Genomic DNA, 20,401 nt, shown 5'->3' with positions numbered 1-20,401 from the left:
AATTTATATGCTGTTTCTCTCTTGTCTTTCCTCTCAGAAATGTAAAAGATTTATTTTGGACCAGATTTTTACCAAATCCAGATGGAGTATCTAGATTTATGTTTTGGCACAACTATCTTATGGAGTATTCCTATAACTTCCAATTGTCACAAGTACCTGATGGGATAAGACGTATTTGCTAATTGGTTAACTATTTCACCATGGTTTTTTTTTGGTTTATATGCCACACAGTTCACTTATGGCCTAGATGAAGATCCTATGCTGATTTTAATGACAGAACTACTATTTTTATCACTTTTTTTGTTCTTGTTTATAAAGTGCTACATTTGAAGGAATATATATAGTATCATTCAGAAGGTTTGTTTTTGGAGTGAAGAAGCTGGACATGGGCTGGAATCACTCACTATTCTAGCTCAAGAATGTGAGAGATGCTGCTCTTCTGTCTGAACCAGGTACATAAAACTGTGAGTTTCCAATTGAAAGAAATCCAACATATGCCAATCCATAGGATGATTGTAGCTGTGGGACATGATGTTATTCCAGACTCATAAAAGAACTAGACAAGAATTTTCAATTATGTTTCTTCCTTTTACCCATCTTCCCCTTATTGAATGTTTCAATTTTTGTTCTTTCCTGTTATCTTTCACAGGAAAAGGCCATTCTATACTTAATCTACTAGAGGAAGCTGACAAGACAAATGGATACAAGCTAGATTTTCACAATGTTTTCATAATATAACTGGGTATTCTACTTTGCATTGCATTATATGAAACATTTCACCAGCACATTTGCCTCTGATTACACTTTGATTCTTTAAAAAGAACTACAAAGCAGATTATTCTATAACCTATTCAGCTTTTTCTACTGCAGAATGGTGAACTCCTTCCACTTCCACACATGTGGACCTAGATATTGCCACAGTCTTATTTCCTTGTTATTATATGCTTATTGATGGGAAAATGTACATGGAGTTGCAGGCCAAAGTCCTCTGCTGCATCCCCATAAGGCTACAAAAACTAAGGTGACCAGTGTAACCTATAGAAGAAAGGAGTGTAAATGTCTCAAACACTCCAAACATCTCCAGAGAGGGATATCCCAGTGTTTAGTTTCAACCACAGACAAGTTATGTTGAACCTTCACACACATATAAGTACTTGAGAAGAACCTAGAGCATCATAGCAGTTCAGACTACTAGACATGTTGTACTGAGGTACCTGGGAGCTCACTTGGGAGTCTGATAGCACTATTTTTGAAAAGGCTAGACATTGTGAGAAATGAGGGGTTTTTTTTTCGTTGTGAAATTTCAACAGCATATGTGCTACTTTCAGTGTTTTCATACCTCTACAGTGTAAGCTAGTGCAAGCACAATTACATTTTGACTGTAAAGTGCTAATTTGCAACAAATCACCATAGAAATGAGCTTTTTAATCCTTTCTTACTATGGTAATAGATAGACTGTTATTTGAAATCCAGTTTCTTATTTGGGAATATAAAAATGCCACTTCTTAACTTAAGCATAGATTGTTAAATCAAATATTTCTTACAAGGAGTTCAAAAGTTTCCTTTGCTGATGATTGATGTTTGTAAGTCTAATCATTCTGCAAGCTTCTGTATTATTATAATAAAAGTATTTAAATTGAGATTAAAGACCATTAAAAAGAAGCAATACTAATCCAAATGTTAACAAAAATTATGGAAATACTTAATGGAAAATATTTTTCACTATGCAGTTAGGTTAAACTGGACTTTGATATCAACTGCTAGGCTTTTATTCTATTGTAATTACAAGTCTAACTATCAATAATTGTGAACACAGTGAGGAGGAAAGGAAAAGGGAGCCTTGATATTTAAATACTGCTATAGTTGGACTTTAAACATTTTGAAGAAGAAAATGTACCAACTCCATCTGTTGCAATGGTACAATGACATTCTAGATTTCAGACACCTACTTAAAATCTGTGCATTTGATTTTCATTTTTTTTTCTCTAGAAACTCATTTTTGCTTAATTATAAATGCCTAATATAAAAAAAAAAATCACCAAATTCTTAAAATGTTGTTATGCTTACAATTATAATAAATTGATAGTTTTTCAGTGGCGGGGTTTTGGTTGGGTTTTTTTATAAATAGTTTTCCAGTATATGATTCTTTTTATAGGCCATTTCTATTCAGAAGACCTTTGCAACAAATTAATGGGTAGCTTGTGCACAGATTGTTTTGGAAGCTAATATACATATATTACGCACTTTCTTAAATGCTAGATACTTAGTACTGAAAAGTTTCATAAATACATGCATATTCAGTTCAGGAATTTTCACTAAAATTTAGATACCCAAAAAATATAGTGCCCCAAATGTTTGACACAATCACTGTAGCAAACAATTGAACTTTGCATATCCAGACTGATGCAGACTCACCATCTCCACTGAGCAAACCCACTGAGCACAACCAGTATGGCAACCTCACAAGGAGGGGCAGAGAGAGACTGTTGAAGTTGTAGCCCTAACCAAATCCTCCATTGCTGTTGCCTCAGTGTGCTCACTGGATAATTACACATCGTTCAAGATAAAAAAAAAAATGTTTGCCAGAGGTGCACTAACTTCATTGAAATTGCAGCAAAACTGACTACATTTTATTCCTCCCTTATTTAAACTAAAACTAGAACATTAAAGACAGTGCACGTGTATACATCTACACATGAAGATTCAGTAAAATCCCTATGGAACAATCCTTAGCTTCATTCCTACATCTAATCCTGAGCCACCTGTTCTAGATGTATGAACTTAGAGTCGTACATCTTGCTACCACACTAACTTTATTTTCACATACAATTAAAATGACCAAGAAAACTATTGCAATTAATCAATCAATCTTAAATAGGCTGGTAATCAGCTGTTACTTTTTAATCACTCTTCTTATGACAAACAAGTCACTAGGTACTGCTACCTACATAAGAACAAGTGAGCATACACCTGGAAAAGGCAAATGGATAGCAGGCAGGAAGGGAGAAGGAACGGGTCAATAATGTAAGTTTATTGGTATAAGTTTGGAAACACTTGGTATGCAAGCTTACTTTTTCTTGTTCAACTCCCTGTATATACAATAGGCTGCAAACTTTTCTTCCCATAGCAATGCTGTTTCTAGACTAATGGAAAGTTGTACTGATTCAGATAGGAGTAGATTATTATTAGCTTGTTGAGGAGCTTCTTCAAACTCATGACACTATCTCCCTCCTAAATCACCATATTATCTCCCTGCAATAAAAATAAAAGACAACGTTCCAAGGAAATTCCTATACAGAGTAACATAATGAACTTAAAAATCCATAATTATGTGTCAGAGCTTTCATCTCTTGTGCCCCAAAGGTTCAAGACAATTTTAACTGCACGATTTTATATCTACAGTAATAGATCATATTGAACACCTGCTTGCTCACTACATTAGCATCAGCTTGAACAGTTTGCCTTGGCTTAATAAAAACATTAACGATCTGTGTTGGTATTTCTTTTGCAATACTGAGGAAGAAAAACAGCATGCAAAAACAACAACTTGGCAAGAAATCAGCCTAGGTTGGAAATATTTTCTGGAACAGAAAACAAAACAAAGCAAAGTGGAGAAGACATTTCCTATGTGAGGATTAAAAAAATATCCTTAGCAGATACATGAGATGATTACTTCACAGACATAATACAAATTAGGTTTTCTTTTTCTATTGTATTAGCTATCACATCAGTTATGTTTGGTGTACAGAGGTAAATAATGTTCACTTTTCAAGGGCATAACTGAAATGCTCTCTTGGCCACATAGTTTTTTATTGTGATGGCAGGTCAATGATATAAAAAAATTATTAAAACCAGTGATTTTATGCAGATTTAATATACTGACAGTCAAGAAAATGCTAGAATTTGACATTCTTGTTATTGCTTCATACTTTAGCAACTTGAATGCTGTCAGTTTTCAAAACATCTTTTAGCAAACAAACAACAACCACGCACTTCTGAATTACCATGGTAATTTTTTAATACCATTTACTTCGTTTCTAGCAAAAAACCATACTGTTTCTGCCCTGGTAATTCAATTCATCAGTGTAGTTTTGTCATCAAAGACTTTTCTTTTCTATAGAGCTATGTATAAAAGCAGTAGAAGCAAGGAGTTGAAGTCTGAGTAATTGTAAAAGCTGCTTTTCTGCAGTAAACCTCCACAGTAAAGAAGTAAACAATGTGCACATGTAATGGCTGAAAAATTCAAAAGGAAAGACATTTGGAATTGTAAGAAGAATTAATCATTAAATAGTTGGATGCATCCTTAGTCCAAAATTATTTAACTTTTCTATTAATGACTCAAAAGAGAATTAAAAAATCACTGAATAAAGGTTACACAGAATCAGAGACCAGTGAATGACATGAGAACTGAGTACTGAGTGAGCAGCCTATTTTATGTTCGAAGGAATTCAGAAAAATGGGAAAACAAAAAAAAAAACCACCAACAAATCAAATGTGTGCAGCTTTTACTATTTCACAGAATGTATATATTAGAAAGATAATTTTAAAAGAAGGGGTTTGGTAGCTCCATTCCTCAGCAGACCTAAGATTTCTGGAGTTTCAACAATCCATTTTATGGACTTGGGAATCACAGGGGCCTCAGAGCCCTTACTCTCTGGTATTTCATACTTAGGGTTGCTTCAGAGACATAAATTATTCATCAAGCATACCCAAGAATTTTTATGTTCCAGCATGGCCAACCATACACAATGGTATATTTTTAACAAAGAATGCAAGATATAAATTAATCTGACCAGTCTTGCAAATCAGTGATTTGGAAAAGTGACATTATAGAAAAAATAAACCCGAGAGCAATTAATTAAATATACTCCCACTCCAAGTCTATGGCTAATATGGCTAAATAGTTCTTTAAATACATATAGAGAGGTAGTGAACCAGAACAGAAAGGCTATATTACCTTTCTATCCAGCTCCTGGAAATTTATGTCCTGTTCTGGCATACATACATTAGGAATGATGGCTAGGACACTCCAGGATTAAATATGAGGGGCTGAATGGAGTATGGGAATGGTGAAAGTCACTCTCTGATGACTAATCCAGGTTATTAGTTCTGTTTCTTTTAAGCAAGAGAAGTCTACAGAGTCAAACCTGCAAATTCCTACATTGGGAGATAAAATTTGATAAAAAAAGGCCTTTAAATCTAGAAGTACTACACAGTGCTGGTTGAATTTGTGGTGTTAACAGTTAAGGTGTTTTTTTTGGGTAAGTATCCAAAGTACAAGAAAAATGATGGTTGTCAATTCTATGCTTGCTGTTGCCCATAAACTTCCAAACCAGACTGCTTAAGAAGCTCCCAGTTCCTGGGTACATCGTTTATTTTTGTACACGGTTTGAAAATTAGACATAATGAGATACAGAGGAAAAGACAAAGATGATATATTAAAAAAAGAAAAGGTTTTCTCACTGCACACATGCAGGAATTTAACATATACTAATGAAGAAATGTCATTGAGATGAACATTCTCTCAATACATGAAAAGTGTTGCAAATTTACCACTCTACAGAGTGGAAAGTCTTCTTGGTACACAAATAACTTTTTGATATTGTTCTGTAAATATTTGGTTTTGAGGTTTCTTGCACTGATTAAGTTCTTTGTAGGAAAGACTGCAGACATTACAAAGAGTATAGTCTGGGGACACTTGGAATCTTCTCAGCTCTATGTATTCAGGAAACACTATATATCAGTCTGCCCTTCCAAATGGAAATCTCCCCACTATCAGATTTTAACTAACGTTGGAAATAATAATGTTAGAAAAAACAGTTATCATTATAACTAAATTACTACAAATGAAAAAGAAAGAGAATAGCACTCCTCAAACCTGGGGAACTGTTTTAATTAAAGTGCACCACAACTGCTTACTTTTAATACTTAAATTAAATCTTCTGTGAAAGTTATCAGACTCACATATACACTGCAGCACACTAAGGAATTTTAGAAGCCAGTGGCATTCAAATGGTGTAAAAGAATGTAAAGGCTCTGTTACTTTCAATTAATCTACATCAATTTTAATTTCATTATCTGCAGTGATGCTTTGCAACAGGAAACCAAGTTCCTTGCCTCTTAATGGTTCAGTGAGGCGCCACCTGTCAGTTTCTCACAACCAACTTCCTGACAAGCCCACACTGCCATCTCCCTTAGATACTGTCAATATAAATTATATACTCTTCGATAGAATACAGAGATAATTTCAATTCTTTCTATCCCTTTGCTATACAATTACTGTGTGTACATTCCTTCACGGTGACATCTTTTATTGAGAACTAAAATGTAAATACTTTTATGAAGTGAATGTGATATTATATCTAAAGTATGTTGTGATCTTCTAACTCCATTTTCTTGACACATTTAAAAACTAACAAGTTACCGTAATTTTCCTTTTATATCCTATTCAATAGAATCTCTTCCTTTACTTTAGTTATTTAGAGCTATATATTAAAAATTTACACACATTAGGGCTCCCCTTACCTCAAAGGAAAAACAAAAGCCTCCCAGAAGTTTTCCTGTCATTATCAGGCCTTTCAAGTACCTGTGGGGGTTGACTGTTGAGACTTAGCATACTGTAGTGACATAGATGCTGGAAAAAATGTTTCCAGCCTTTTCCCTTTCCATCAGTAGCAAGTCAAGACAGAGGTACCACACTATATTTCAAACATGACATCTAGTTACAGGAGATAAAATTCTGATGTCCATTCCACATTTGTCTAAATAATTTATTTGAGATCTAGCTATTGTCTGAAGAATACTCCAAAAAAGGTTTCAACACAACAATGAAAACATGACAGCCTCCCATCACAAGCACAGAGCAATAGCTTTTGGTAATGTTTTTACTCACGTGGTACAAAGTAGTTTCTGGTCCAGGTGTGCCCATGACTTCTTGTCTCAACGAGTCCATTTGTAAACTAGGCAACAGTGAGTAATGACTTGGACTGCTACTCTTGTCTCCTTTCTTTTTGGACTTTTTCCCAGTATCTTTTTTGCTATTCCTTTGAAACATATAGTCTTCTTGACCTATTTTCTCATTGCTCATATAGCGAAGCAATGAATTTTCTGTTGAAAGAAAAGCAATGAAAAAATTTATTGTGAATTGTTGTACGTATGTTAAACCTGCTTCTAAAATACATATTCTTTCTAAGATCTACTGTCAATTTTAACTCTTCAGGATTATTTCATTAAAAATCTTCTTCTTTGATCTGAGTATAAGAAGGAAACTATTTTTTTTCAGGTAAAATTAATGATTCGTGCAATTTTCAGTTATCTTTGACAATCAAATTAATAGAATGTGAAAGAAAATAAATTTTCGAGATTTTTTTAAAATGAGCAATGATACACTTATGATCATATCTGTAATTTTTTCTTTTCTAAACAAGATCCTAATGAATACAAATGACTGTGGCGTTACACATTAAAAGTAATTTATTCTGAACATTCACTTGAGATCGTTCACTGTTTCATCCATACTTTCCCAGGATACTCTTGTAGCGTTTACCATCTTGTAGATCAGGGACATCCTGAGTCAAAAGCAATGTTTATGAATTTAGGAAGCCTCAGCAGCTTTGTCTTTCACAAACTTGTCTGGTCTTTCCTTGTATTAATGTGAACTTTACGTATCCACAGCCTCCTGTGGCAAGAGGTTCCTTAGCTTGAACACAAACTGTAAGAGGAGACAGCTCTTTTTCTTTTTAATCAGCCCTCAATGTTTGCCATTTGTTGTCTTTTGTGTCTCGTTTCAGAAAAAAAGCAGTGATATACCTATTTCCTTACTTCATTCTACACAAGATTTTCTAAGCCTTTATTATGCCCCCCTTAAATTCTCATAAGCTGGTGATGGCCAGCCTACTGAACTGACCCTGGTTTGGAAGCCACTCTGTACATCTGATCATTTTTGTTGTCTCCTAAACCTTCAATTCTACTGTATTTTTCTTAAGAGATGAAGAGACCAGAACTGCACACACACCTAGCACAAGTAAGAACTTAAACAGCAGCAAAGAATGCTCCTTAATTTGCCTTGTATTCTTTTCTCAGTAATTCCCAACAGTGTTTCATTTTTTGGATCCCTTCTGAATATTTAGTTAATGTTTTTATGGAAATACCTATGATTACTATAAATTCCTTTTCCTGGGTGATAATTGCCATCTCAGAGGTTAGAACATTTTCCATCCAAAAAGAACTCACGAAGATAGAAAAATGTGATACATAATTCTGATTTAAGCATAGCAATATTTATCAGTAACAAACATACATTTTTCCTCTAGTATTATAAAATTAATGCCAGTGTAAAGTTAAGTCAAAGTGCAGGGCTTCACAGTCATGATTTTCTCTTGCCTGGCTGAGCAACTTCCTCAACCCTAATAGAAGCTCTGCAAAAAACTAAGTATACATAATGAAAGAACCCATAACAGGTTCACAAAAGTATGTATCAAGCGAGCAGCAAAATGACATTGAAAGATATAGCTTGAAGCGTGATAAAACCTGTAATGCCTTGTACAAGATAAGTGTTCAGATCACTTACCTCTCCTACTATCTCTTTTTATTTTATTGGGGTCTTCATAATCCCCCACCCAGTTATATTCTACAGGCATAGAAATAGGTCTTAGTTTCCCTGGAAACAGAGGAAAAAATTGAGATCATGCACCATAAGGCAGCATTAAACTAACATTCTTTAGAAGAAAGAACAAATTATGTGCTAAGCTGCTATTCTGCAGGGTTGCTTATGAAAGAGGATCCAGTACTGACTCTGAACAAGAGGTTAAGATAGGGGTTCTATTTTCTTTAACAGACAAGAAGGAAACTAAGTATTTAATATATTTTTTTTAAGTTTAGAAAGTAAATCCCCTGCCCTAAAAATTCATCAGTGCACTGATGTTTGAAACTGACAAAAGCATTTGGATTACCTTTCACTGAATAATATCTACTTATTATTCTGGAAGACCCTGGCACACGCATGGAGAGAACTTTTTTAAAGCATATGTGAATTGTTGGTAACAGAAGTGTGCCTCCATCACTAAAGCACCTTCTCAGATAGCATCTTTGCTCATGGCTTTAAAGTTCCATCAGTGACTGAGTAAGAAAGGAAGCAGAAAAACTCTACATGTAATTTCTTTTATAGCATTTCATCCCCAGAAATAAAAGTACATTACTATTGGTAAATTCACTTTGATTCCAGACAGAACGAGGCAGAAAAGCTGAAGACTATTATATCTTTTAAATTTTGATTCAGAAGCTGCTGAGTTGATTTAAAAAATGCTGTGAGCTGCCACTTCTCCTTAAAGATCCCACAAATAGTGTTGGAAATTCAGTGAAAGTGTGCTATGCAACTTAGAGGGGTTGCTTAGTAGTGAAGGTTTTAGCAAGTTAAATAGTATATTGAAACAAAATGTAGTAGTAAAGTTTTTTTTAAAATAACAATTCATATCTAGAATAGCATTGTATATGGCACAATATGACTGAAAACAGACTGAAAACAAAATGTTTTCACAACAAGATCAGCTCTCCCTCTTTTTTGAATCAGGCTACTGGTCACAAAACAAAAAATTGGGAAAATAATTTGTTTTAAAAATAGCAGAGCTTAAAGTAAAAACTTCAGAAGTCCTGTTAATTATTTTAGTAGAAAACCCTACATAAAGCAGTTAGATCCTATTCCATATTTTTTAAGTTAAATCCACAGTACACTGAAAAAGAAAGATGTGTTTTAAATGAAAACACATATTTGAACATGTCTAGCTACCTATTGAAGCACAGGGTCCACGGGAAGTACACCAAAACCATGAAGGCAGCATAATGGAAAAGGTTGTATTGTCTTTTTAAAAAAAAAAAAAAAGGCCAAAAAATGACAAAAAAGAGTTTATGTTCTCTACAGTGACAAAAAACAGTTTATGTTCTCTACAGACCACAGCATCAGGTCACAAATGCATCATTGCTCAGGAAATACAACATACATATTTAACTTGTTATTTATCATTTATTTTACTATTTATGGACATATTTTTTAAGTCTGATTGAAGTCTGTGAGATTTAAAGCACACAATTAAAAAGCAATTTCCTGAGTGGGGATGTATTTGGCTCATGTTCACTCGATCGGAAGCAACTGTCAGTGGTTACTTTTTCTAGCAGTAACACTTTCTTTTCTTTGCGAGGCTGAACTCACAGTATGTTTTTTAAAGGACCTGCACACTTAAAAAGTTATAAAAGCTATAAAATAACGTAAAGTCTGATTCTTATTAAAAGCTACAGCCATAGCAAAATTTCTACAAAATCTCTACCTGTTTGAAGTGCATGGGTTTTTAATTTTTTTGCATTTGGCAGCAAAACTGCAATTTCCTTGCTATCTCTGCTAATCAATTCCTTTTTAATCCTCATGAATTCCCTGAATCTGTTTTCCCACTGACCGCAGTGACAAAATTTCTTCCTTGGGTTGTGAACAGAAGCTTTCTGAGGCAAATTAGCAACAATTATACCACAGCTGGAAGCCAGCAAGAGCGTGAAAGTGAAATCATTTTAACATTGTCAAAAAATGTCAAAGGATTCCAATAAAGAAATTATGGAGGGCTCTATTAGCCTGTCAGGAAGGAAGACTATGAAATAATTTTTTAAAAAATTAACAATACTACATAATTAATGACAAGTACAAGTTGAAACCAATTATTTCTCTAGGCCTTGGAACTCTATCTGACCTTCTTTAATGGGTCACCATAAACCAGAAGAGTGTTATTTTTATTTTTCGGATTTCTGTGAAATCCTAAGGTCACCCCTAATCACCAATCATATGCTAATGAATGCCATGTGGGAAACTTTGGAATTTCATGCTGAAATGGTAATACTTTTAGAAAATATACTTAAATAAAAATGGACTTGATGGTGTAAATTCTTGAAAAAAAATAAGTCAGATGAAAACTGAAAGGCTGTATAACAAAGGAGTTAAATAATGATGGGTTTTCAATGCAGTCTTTGATCCGTGTATTTATAATCCTTTCTGCAAACAGAAAGAAAGGCTAAAAAAACTGTGATGAAATAATAGATTCATCAGTCTTGAAGAAAAAAATGTGTTATTCTTCACTCTAGATCACTCTAGTATTAAAATTTAACATCTGTAAAACAATGTACATCACTGTCAATGGAACTGACCACATTTAACAGTTTTAATAGTTGAATTATTGGAGTAATAAAATTGATATATCCACTTTGCAAACTTACCACTTATTTTTCATATCATGGACATGGTTAGGAAACACCTGATAACAGTTCAAAATCAAAAAGATACCAAGGATTTTGCAGCAGGACTGTGTGGTTGTACATGAGTCCGTTTTATGAAAATGCATTCTTTAACATTGTGCAAGCACACTATTCTAGGTCTTGAGTTTACTTTACACAGCTCAAGTTCAATTTACATCAAGGTTCCCAGGTGATTTTGGAGCTTGGCTCGATGATATACTAAATCTATGCTTCCCCATAAATTAAATCTATCTTCTTTTCAAAAGGATAAGATGTTGGAACTCCAACATACAGCTTGTGCTCAGTTCAAAAACTGAAATAACATAGCAAATAGGGTGAAAAAATATTCGATAGTGTGCTCAGTTAATACCACAGTAGATAAAATATCTTTTTTAAACATGAGATTCTATCCTAATTTTATTGTTCATCTTAACAACTCCATGACTGCACAATTCTATGTGTGGTAAAAGAAAACCAATTTTCCCAGTCCAAAGCTGAAACAAATGACAATACTAACTCAAGGAAGAGTTCCAATAGATTCAAATGGAATCACAGGTTTAAGGAGAAAAACTCTCATGAGAAATTGTTTCCAAGTTCTCAGCTTAATTAAGTCAAAATCCAAGTTTTACTGGAGAGCTGTACAGCATGAAGGTAGCATGTCACCTTTCGATAAATCTGAAATAACTGGGCCAATTTTTCTAACAGTGAATTCCTAAACCTGTGCAAGCCTTGTCCTTACACTGGGAGAACAATTCCATCTTGTATTTTTACGTGAAAGACATGGGCTTTTTCCAGTTTGTGAGGTGTTTTTTTAAAAAAATTGATACTGAAGCCTAATCTGGAAAATTATCTGATTACAAAATTACAGAACTTATATTCAGAAAAATCGTCAACATAAAAATGGACTTACCCTCCCTATCATCGTAAGCAATTTTTTCTTACACAGAATAAGCCCTTAGGTTGCAATCAGACCAGAGTAGCACAGAATTCTTAGCATAGCCAATAGTCACCACAAATATTTTCTTGCTTAAAAACAAAAGCAGATGCACAAAAATCCTAAAATAAACAAATGGTGATTATCCTTATTAGAATAATGCCATACCATATGTTGGTGTGCTCTCTCTCCTTCCAGGACCACTTGTTCTTCCTTTCTCATATTCATAGCAGTATAAAACTGCATCTTCTTCAACCACATTAAAGCGTTTCCGATATTCCTGGTCAAGAAATGAATTTGGGGACTCGGATCCTGTATGAACTGGCTTGCCCACTATATGTCTGCCAACATCATCACATGGGAGGTTTCCTTTTTCATCCCTTCAGTAAACAAAAGAGGTTTTTAATATATTTGGACATTGATTTTATTTTCTTACTGTGAATAATTCAATAAACATGGGAATATGTCAATATTTCATGCAAGCAGGAAATATGTAATTGAATAATACTAGGATCACACATCATATATGTTTATGTATGCATGTATCTGCTAGTTATCTCTGCTTATTGAATTCTTTTACAGAGTGAAAACATCCTATTGGCTTCTCCTGAAAAGAATCACAGGAAGAAAGCTGATCGTGTTTTGGAATCTCGCCAGCATTTTGTGATTTAGAGCAGAGAAATGCTTTTGACTTTTTATCACAGAATCACACAAAGGCAGGGACTGGAAGGGACCTGTAGAGATCATCTAGTCCAATTCCACTGACAAAGCAGATCCACCTAGATTAGATCACACAGGAATGTGCCAGGCAGGTCCTGAAGACCTCCAAGGAAGGAAACTCCACACCCCCCCTGGACAGCCTGTGTCAGGGGTCCCTCACCCTCACAGTAAAACAGGGGTTTTTTTATGTTTAAATGGAACTTTTTATGTTCCAGCTTCATCCCATTACCCCTTGTCCTGTCAATAGATACAACAGAAAAAAAGAAATGCCCCAACCTCCTGACACCCACCATTCATAAATATTTTGTAAATATTTAATAAGAAAAATTAGTAAATATTAATGAGATTCCCCCCTCCACCCCCAGTCTCCTCTTCTCTAGACTAAACAGCCCCAGTTCCCACCACCTTTTCTCATAAGGAAGGTGCTCCAGTCCCCTAATCATCTTGGTTGCCCTGCACTGGACTCTCCCCAGAAGTTCCCTGTCCCTCAAGCTGAGGAGCCCAGAACTGGACACTCCAGATGAGGCCTCACCAGGGCAGAGTAGAGGGGGAGCAGAACCTCCCTTGACCTGCTGGCCACACTCTTCTTGATACATCCCAGGATGCCATTGGCCTTCTTGGCCACAAGGCCACATTTCTGGCTTATGTTCAGTTTATAATCGACCATGACTCCCAAGTCTCTCTCTGCAGAGCTGCTCTCCAGCAGGTCAATCCCCAGCCTGTACTGGTGCATGGGGTTGTTCCTCCCGAGATGCAGGACTCTGCACTTGCCCTTGTTGAACCTCATGAGGATCCTCTCTGACCAACTCTCAAGCCATCTGAGATCCTGCTGAATGGCAGCACAGCGTTCTAGTGAATCAGCCTGTCCTCCCAGTTTGGTGTCATCAGCCAACTTGCTGAGGGTACACTCTGTCTCCTCATCCAGGTCGTTGATGAAGATGTTGAACAAGATTGGCCTGAGAACTGATTCCAGGAAAGCATCCGGGCAGGTTTTGAAAACCTCAAGAGAAGGAGACTCCTCAGCCTCCCTGGGCAGACTGTGCCAGGGCTTTTTAAAATATATCAGATAGTATTTTTAAATACATCAGAGAGTTTTAAGGCATGGCTATGTGGCAAGCATGGACAAATTCAACATGATTCCTTACAAACTAACCTCAGGGCAAGATGAGCCAGGGACCAATGACATACAGACATTTGACATAGTGTGGCAATCAATTCAGGCCTAAAAGTTGTATAAGTACATCCATGCACTAAAAAATAGGGTGTATAGCATCTGATCATGAGCTGTTATCCCAGGGCAGAAATGCATTGCAAGCCATGTACTTTGCCATTTGTGTACAGATCCCCAGGTGATTGCTTTTTCCCCTTCTGCTCCCCTGCCTCATTCTCTAAAAATGCAAACACCTCAGAGGTATCAAGCAAGGGAACAAACTGTGCTTGGGACAGGAGTCCTCTCCTTGTGCTGGATGGAGCAGGGCACGGTAAATCTGCTGATAGGACCGTGTCTGGAGGTGGCTGTAAAAGACCTAATCAGACATTAGCTTTTGGGTAGCAAAATGCATAGGAGGCAGCCAAGACAGCAGCTGGGGCCTTATGCCCCCCTTTGAGTGTTTCTGTACCTTTAGACCATCATGTGAGTCCAAGTTGGCCAGTGTGCTGACCCATACTTGCCTCGGCACCAAGACTCCATCTCAGAATGAAGAAGAGCCTTCTCGTGGGATCCTATGGAGGATGAGAAGGGTCCATCCTGCCTTGGATGTGACAGGACAGCACCACAAAGCCTCAGTGACCATATGCTTTATTTGGCGGGCTGCATTCCCAGAGCAGGGATGGTGTTGGGTTAGAGAGGGGGGCTGGTGCAGCCGCATTGGGACTCATCTGCAGTCCCTCTAGGGGAACCCAGGGAGAAAACATGATGGAAACTGACATAAAACAGCCAGACGCTAATCGGTGCTGCAGCTACCATCAGGGGCTGGCACAAGGAAGCTGCCACAAAATAGAAGGCAGCCTGAGGTGGAGGGATCTTACTGTAAGCCTGGAGAGTGCAGAGACACCAGCCAAACACCCTTTGCCACAGCCCTCTGGAGTCGAGGGCTTCAATTCCCAACCCCAAAAAGCTACCTGAGAAATTTGGGTAGGCACTAACATATGACCAGGACTTCTAAGCAATCAGTAAACAACTGAACAATTGTTGGTGTCTCTTCCTCATGTCATCTGTGTGTGACTATGTCAGCAGCTCTACTATTTGTGGGTACTGTTACCTAGTTGCAGGGCTTCTGGGTTTTACAATTTATATCACAATATCAAGTCTTTTACTCTATTCCAGTAACAGAAGGAAGGTTTGTTTGGTTGTTTTTCTTGCCTTGGAACAGCAACAACAAGCTGAGAAACAGATGCTGAAACAGTTTGACAATACTAGAAATAAAGACGTGCTTAAATATAGTGAATCATGGACCAAAAAACCCCAAAGAAATGCCAGAATAGACTATTCAGAAACACTGTACACTATGTGATAGGTTTATGAAATGAAGTATAGTCCATTAGGATTAAACTGATACAAAAAAAAAATCAAATATACAAAGCTTAATCTCTTCATAAGATTACAGCTTGTACTGATATGTATTGCAAGTTTTAATCGGAGTTGGTCCAAACTACTGCATTATCATCATGATTTAAGAAATGCATTTTGATTATTTATTAATAACACTTTGATTATTTTGATTTGTAAAGCAGAACTCTAAAACTACTGAGCAGTGAACATTTACGAAAAATGCTTGAAAAAAGAGGATGCCCTTCTTAGCAAATAAAAGTACTTTTGTGGTGGTATAATGACCAGCAGGTCTTTAACATAAAACTACTGCATTCAAAGAGAAACCCAAGACTCTATTTTGGTTGGGGATTCTTTTTGCAGCTTTTTATGTTAATGGGTTAGAATTAAATACTTGATTTTTTTTTTCTGTGGATTTTCTGAAAACCATGTCCTTAAAATATTTTCAAAGACATAACAAAACACTGTTACTAGAGAGACAAAAAGCACATTCAATCCCTATGAACAATTCATGTGTCATGACCAACACTGACAACATTTTTATTTAATTAGAGGAAAAAAACTCCAGTGAATTAGACTATGTATTCTGTTTGTCTCCTTGTCACTTTAAGACAGATACTAGAGTAATTATGGTAGCAAGTTCAACTGCCTTAAAGGCGTCACATTTGAAACAAAATGGGCAGGAGTTTTTTCAGGAAAAAAAAAGTCAGGTAATAGACAAGGCAGGGATGAGGAAGGAACATGGGACACAGCTTACAGCTTCACAAAAGGCTTATGACATCACCTAAATGATGAAGTGGAAAGTCACTCTTTTGTCCTGGAAGGCTTTTCATATCTCTGAAGAGAAAGAATTTATCATAGAATCACAACTTCTCCTCCCCATTAGGCAATTTAATTTGCCATATACCTTATTCTTAGATAAACCCCTGGAATGCCTTGTCAGTATCAGGTCATATGTCTTATTAATTGGCAACAAGAGTTACTGGTAAGAAAGTCTAAGAAGTTCTGAGAAGGTTAAGTAAAAAAAATGCTAGAAGTAATTAAAAAATATATTGATTGGTTCTATGCTAGCCTGTGTTTAAGAAGATAGAAGCTTTAAAAATACTGATTTATCTTAAACACATTCCTAGACCTCTGGGTAGCTACTTCCATATTATTTACAGGCCATAATTCTCTGAGAATTTTAAGAAAGCAACATCTGTGTACATTATGGAATTACTGAATCATTTGAGGTCATGTGAGGGTAGGGTGATGAACGTGAAAGGAGGATCAGCTGCTTTTCTGTCTCAGTAAGCACAAAGAAGAGATGAAAATGCCTGTTCCAAGTGGCAGGTCAGAGTAGTAGATATATTTACAGGAAACAGTACAGACATTCCAGAATCTAGCAGAGTGACTTCCTTAAAATGTAGTCCTGAAATTCATTCTAACACTATCAAAAATATTCTAAAGATGAAAACACTATGAAAGAACAAAACAGTGCTCTTGCTGAAGTTGAAAGTTTCTTGCTTTTGGCTCAGTCTTCCTTGCTGCATCATATTAATTAGGCAAAGGACTGAAATTAACTGTTTTCCTACTTAAGAGATTCAAGGTTTCAGATATTTTTTGCTCTTCTGAAACAGAATGAGACCATTAGAGCCAATAGAGTATGATATACTTGACAAAACAGGATACTGAATCTTCTTTTCTAAAGGCTACTGTTTTGCAGACAAGATACTGATTATTGTGGGTCTGGTTCAGCATACCTACCCTTTAACAACCTGTGAAATTAAGCATTATCAGCCTAATCCCGTATGGCAGGCTGATAAATGGGTAGGAACAGAATGGCCAGTGACTTTATAAATATGTTCTTACATTAAATTGTACCTGAAATGATTTTTTTTTTACCTTGGAACATAAGGTTCTGTTGGAGGAGGAGGTATGTAGAGATCCTGAAGGGCAGAGCTGTCTCTTTTTGTAGGTGTGCTGATAGTGCTGGACGGCGTAGCAACACTGCTCGTAGGACTTCTAGGAATAAGAGGCTGGTTCAAAAGAGAGAGAAAAATAATCAAGATTATCCTTATGTATTATGCATTTGTATTTGAAAAAACTACAAACATTCTGTAGTTCAGAAAGTTGAAGAAATATTTAACAGTTCTAATGTTTTCTCTGCTTTTAAACTGACTGAAAAATCATTCATGCTAAGGAGATAGATCTAGGAATGGACATGTATTGTGCCTATGAAATTGACTCTGCTGATTACATCTTTTTCTCTTTAGCACTGCAAGACTATTTCCAATGCTCATAAAAATAGTAATCAGTAGAGCCTCTAGTGAAAACTTAATGAGTAAATAACATACAAAATCCAGTGAATTCTTTAATTAAACTAACATTGTAAAGATAAGCTCTAGTGTTTACAGTAAAAGGTGTGTAAGTAGGCATTAAATTGAATGTCACCTCCCCCATCTGCTCTGTGGCTTAAGAACTGACTGTAAAAGTCTCAGTTTATGTCTGCAGATGCTGTGAAATGAGGTTCTGCATCCTCAGAGCACATGCACTATGAGACAGAATAAACTGGAGATTATTATTACTCTTCACTTCCCTGAGCACACTCTTTGCAAAGTAACATTTTTCTCACAGGTAAATAAATTGTTTACTCCTTGCAGACAAACAGCTACAAAGTGAAAGAAGTTTTCTCTTTTTGAATGTTATAAAATCATCTCCTGTAAACAGTAATGCTGCTAAATTCTTTCCTCACTCACTAGAATTAACATGAGTATTTCTGTAGTCAGGCTAATGAAAGACTGCCAGTATTTACAGGAAGAGAGGGAGAAAGACACACACAAAACCAGACGGGTAAAAGACTTTACAATCACTGAAAACAAGAAGACAGTCTGCAAAAATAAAAATAAAGTCCGTGGCAAAATTGGGTTAAAAAAATCCCTAAAATCAAACCCCTCCTTCAGAGAAACAAAAACCCTGTCATTTAGATTTTAATCATAGATGTTCGTACTAATATAATGTGGTTAGTTATTTCCTTTCTGATACCTTGCACTACTATGACAAGTACACCTTGTGGCTTGCTGAGTAGCTTGTAGAATTAAACTGCCATAGTAAATCAAAAGAATTTTGTGTCACAGACTCTACATTTATTAAGCTGAGGCTGGTTTTTTTCATGGGTAATACTGGCAGGAGCACTGAGAGGAAGATAAGGTAGGTAGATAGATTGCTTTTCTCCACTTGGGGAAAATGACAGTCCTTTGCTCTACCTGCTGAACAGGTAGATAAGAGGAAAGGGGGCCCTAGAGACTAGACTGGTGGCAATCAATAGGAGGTTACGGCTTATGTCACATAAGGATAAATCATGCTCAAGTATAACACGGATCTGGACTTACAATGGGTTGATGAGTCTCTGGTGATCCTGACCAGCTGCTGGAGGACTAAGAGACACAGGTAAAGAATTTCTCTTGTGTTATAGCGTGAAATGTCTGGGCTTAAATACTTAAATACCAATGATATGGGTTTAATTTCTGAAAAAAATTATTTTGCTAAAGTCTGAGGATTCTGTTGGGTAACTTCACTGATCCCTGCTAATACACAGCCCAGACATACAGGTCGGTTTGTCCTCCAGAACTGGTTGCTGGAAGACAATGGACACTGGTTGGGGTCTGTGCCTCTTTGACAAATGCGTATTTTGATTCATCTTTTGGCTCAGCAAGGTGATTGAAACAATGAGTACAATAGGGAGAAACGGTCTTTATCTACCACAGAAAAACACAAGTTATCCAGCTACCTAAAGGTACAAGGTTTCTGTCAAACTGTTCCCATGTCAGTCACTGTTAGAGGTGAAATTACACTAATTGGTGAGAATACAAAAGATCGTGTTATCTCGCAGGATGCCAATGTGGGTGCCTTACCAGGGCACCCAGAAGTCCGAAGGGGACAGAAACTCTAACAAAGTGTAGTGCAAGTGGAAGTATAATTCCATAGGATTGTCTAAAAACATAATAGGTTGTCTCATATCTTTTCCATATTTGGGTCATACTGCCAAAGTCAACTCTTCAGCATATTTCCACAAAAGCAGAAAAGCTATATAACTAGAAAGAAAAAAAAAAAAAAAGGGAGAAGAAATCCAAATTTAAAAACAGGTCACCATGTTTTAAAAAAATTTAAAAAATTATCACCAATCACTTCACCAATAAATCAGCAGCTCAGTAAGAACTGCTACATGGTAAAAGAATTTCAATAGTTTCAATAGGTGGTAGCTCAACACACTGAGAGCATTGCTACCGCCTTGTGCTCTAGGAATTCAACTTTAAATTTATAAAGAATTAAAAGTCTTCAGGCCTTCGTAGTTGAAAAGAGAACCTTGAGAACATGACCTGCAGTTATACATGGTATTGCATGTATAGTGCATCTACATGGTATTTTGCATTGCAATTTAGAGACACCTCAACTATTCAGTTTGAGTCAATTTGTGCACCTGCAAGTAAATCAGCTCATGTAACTCTACAGTTCAATGGCCATCTTTTAGTGGACCATACATAGGCACACTGAACAAAAAAACCGACATAGAACTCCATTCAAGTATTTCTGAATTGGATGTCTTAGAGATCTGTGTTATCATTGAGTTCATTCTCTTCCAAGCACTGGAGTTTTTTCTTGGTGCAGTCCCTTCTGGTAGGCTGCCTAGTTCAAGTGGAATTGCTGAAACAGCAATACAACTAAAAAAATTTTAGGTCCAAGAAGTCAAATTCTCAACCCATGGGAATAGCTTGACAGAAAAAGTTTAGAGGTTACATATAAAAACTGCGATAGCCCCAAAAACATCCCACAGAAGATCTTGCGTGAATCTTAACCCACAATGATAGACACAGAATCCATATTTCAAAACATTTTGGAGTAGTATTTCTCAAACATTTTGGATGTACCATTCTCCTTCAGGATCATTAAGC

At 36.3% G+C, this 20,401-nt stretch overlaps 1 protein-coding gene across 4 annotated transcripts in view; it reads right to left on the bottom strand.

The window, feature by feature from the left end:
* The window catches only part of CNKSR2 (connector enhancer of kinase suppressor of Ras 2), a 211,849-nt gene that overhangs the window by 70,231 nt on the left and 121,217 nt on the right, over positions 1–20,401 (bottom strand). For 2 of the 4 annotated variants that reach the window (XM_061988583.1, XM_061988585.1), the window contains 4 exons: positions 17,355–17,488; positions 12,371–12,582; positions 8,570–8,659; positions 6,893–7,107 (listed from right to left, as the gene is read on the bottom strand). In XM_061988583.1, coding sequence (XP_061844567.1) covers positions 6,893–7,107; positions 8,570–8,659; positions 12,371–12,582; positions 17,355–17,488 — 651 coding nt within the window. The remainder of the gene's footprint in view (positions 1–6,892; positions 7,108–8,569; positions 8,660–12,370; positions 12,583–17,354; positions 17,489–20,401) is intronic. The other 2 variants (XM_061988584.1, XM_061988586.1) reach the window with 1 other exon arrangement.

Source organism: Colius striatus, chromosome 1 (assembly GCF_028858725.1).
Source record: "Colius striatus isolate bColStr4 chromosome 1, bColStr4.1.hap1, whole genome shotgun sequence".
Taxonomy (NCBI): Eukaryota; Metazoa; Chordata; class Aves; order Coliiformes; family Coliidae; genus Colius; species Colius striatus.
The sequence above is the reverse complement of the archived record's forward strand: the minus strand, read 5'-3'. Positions and strand labels throughout refer to the sequence as shown.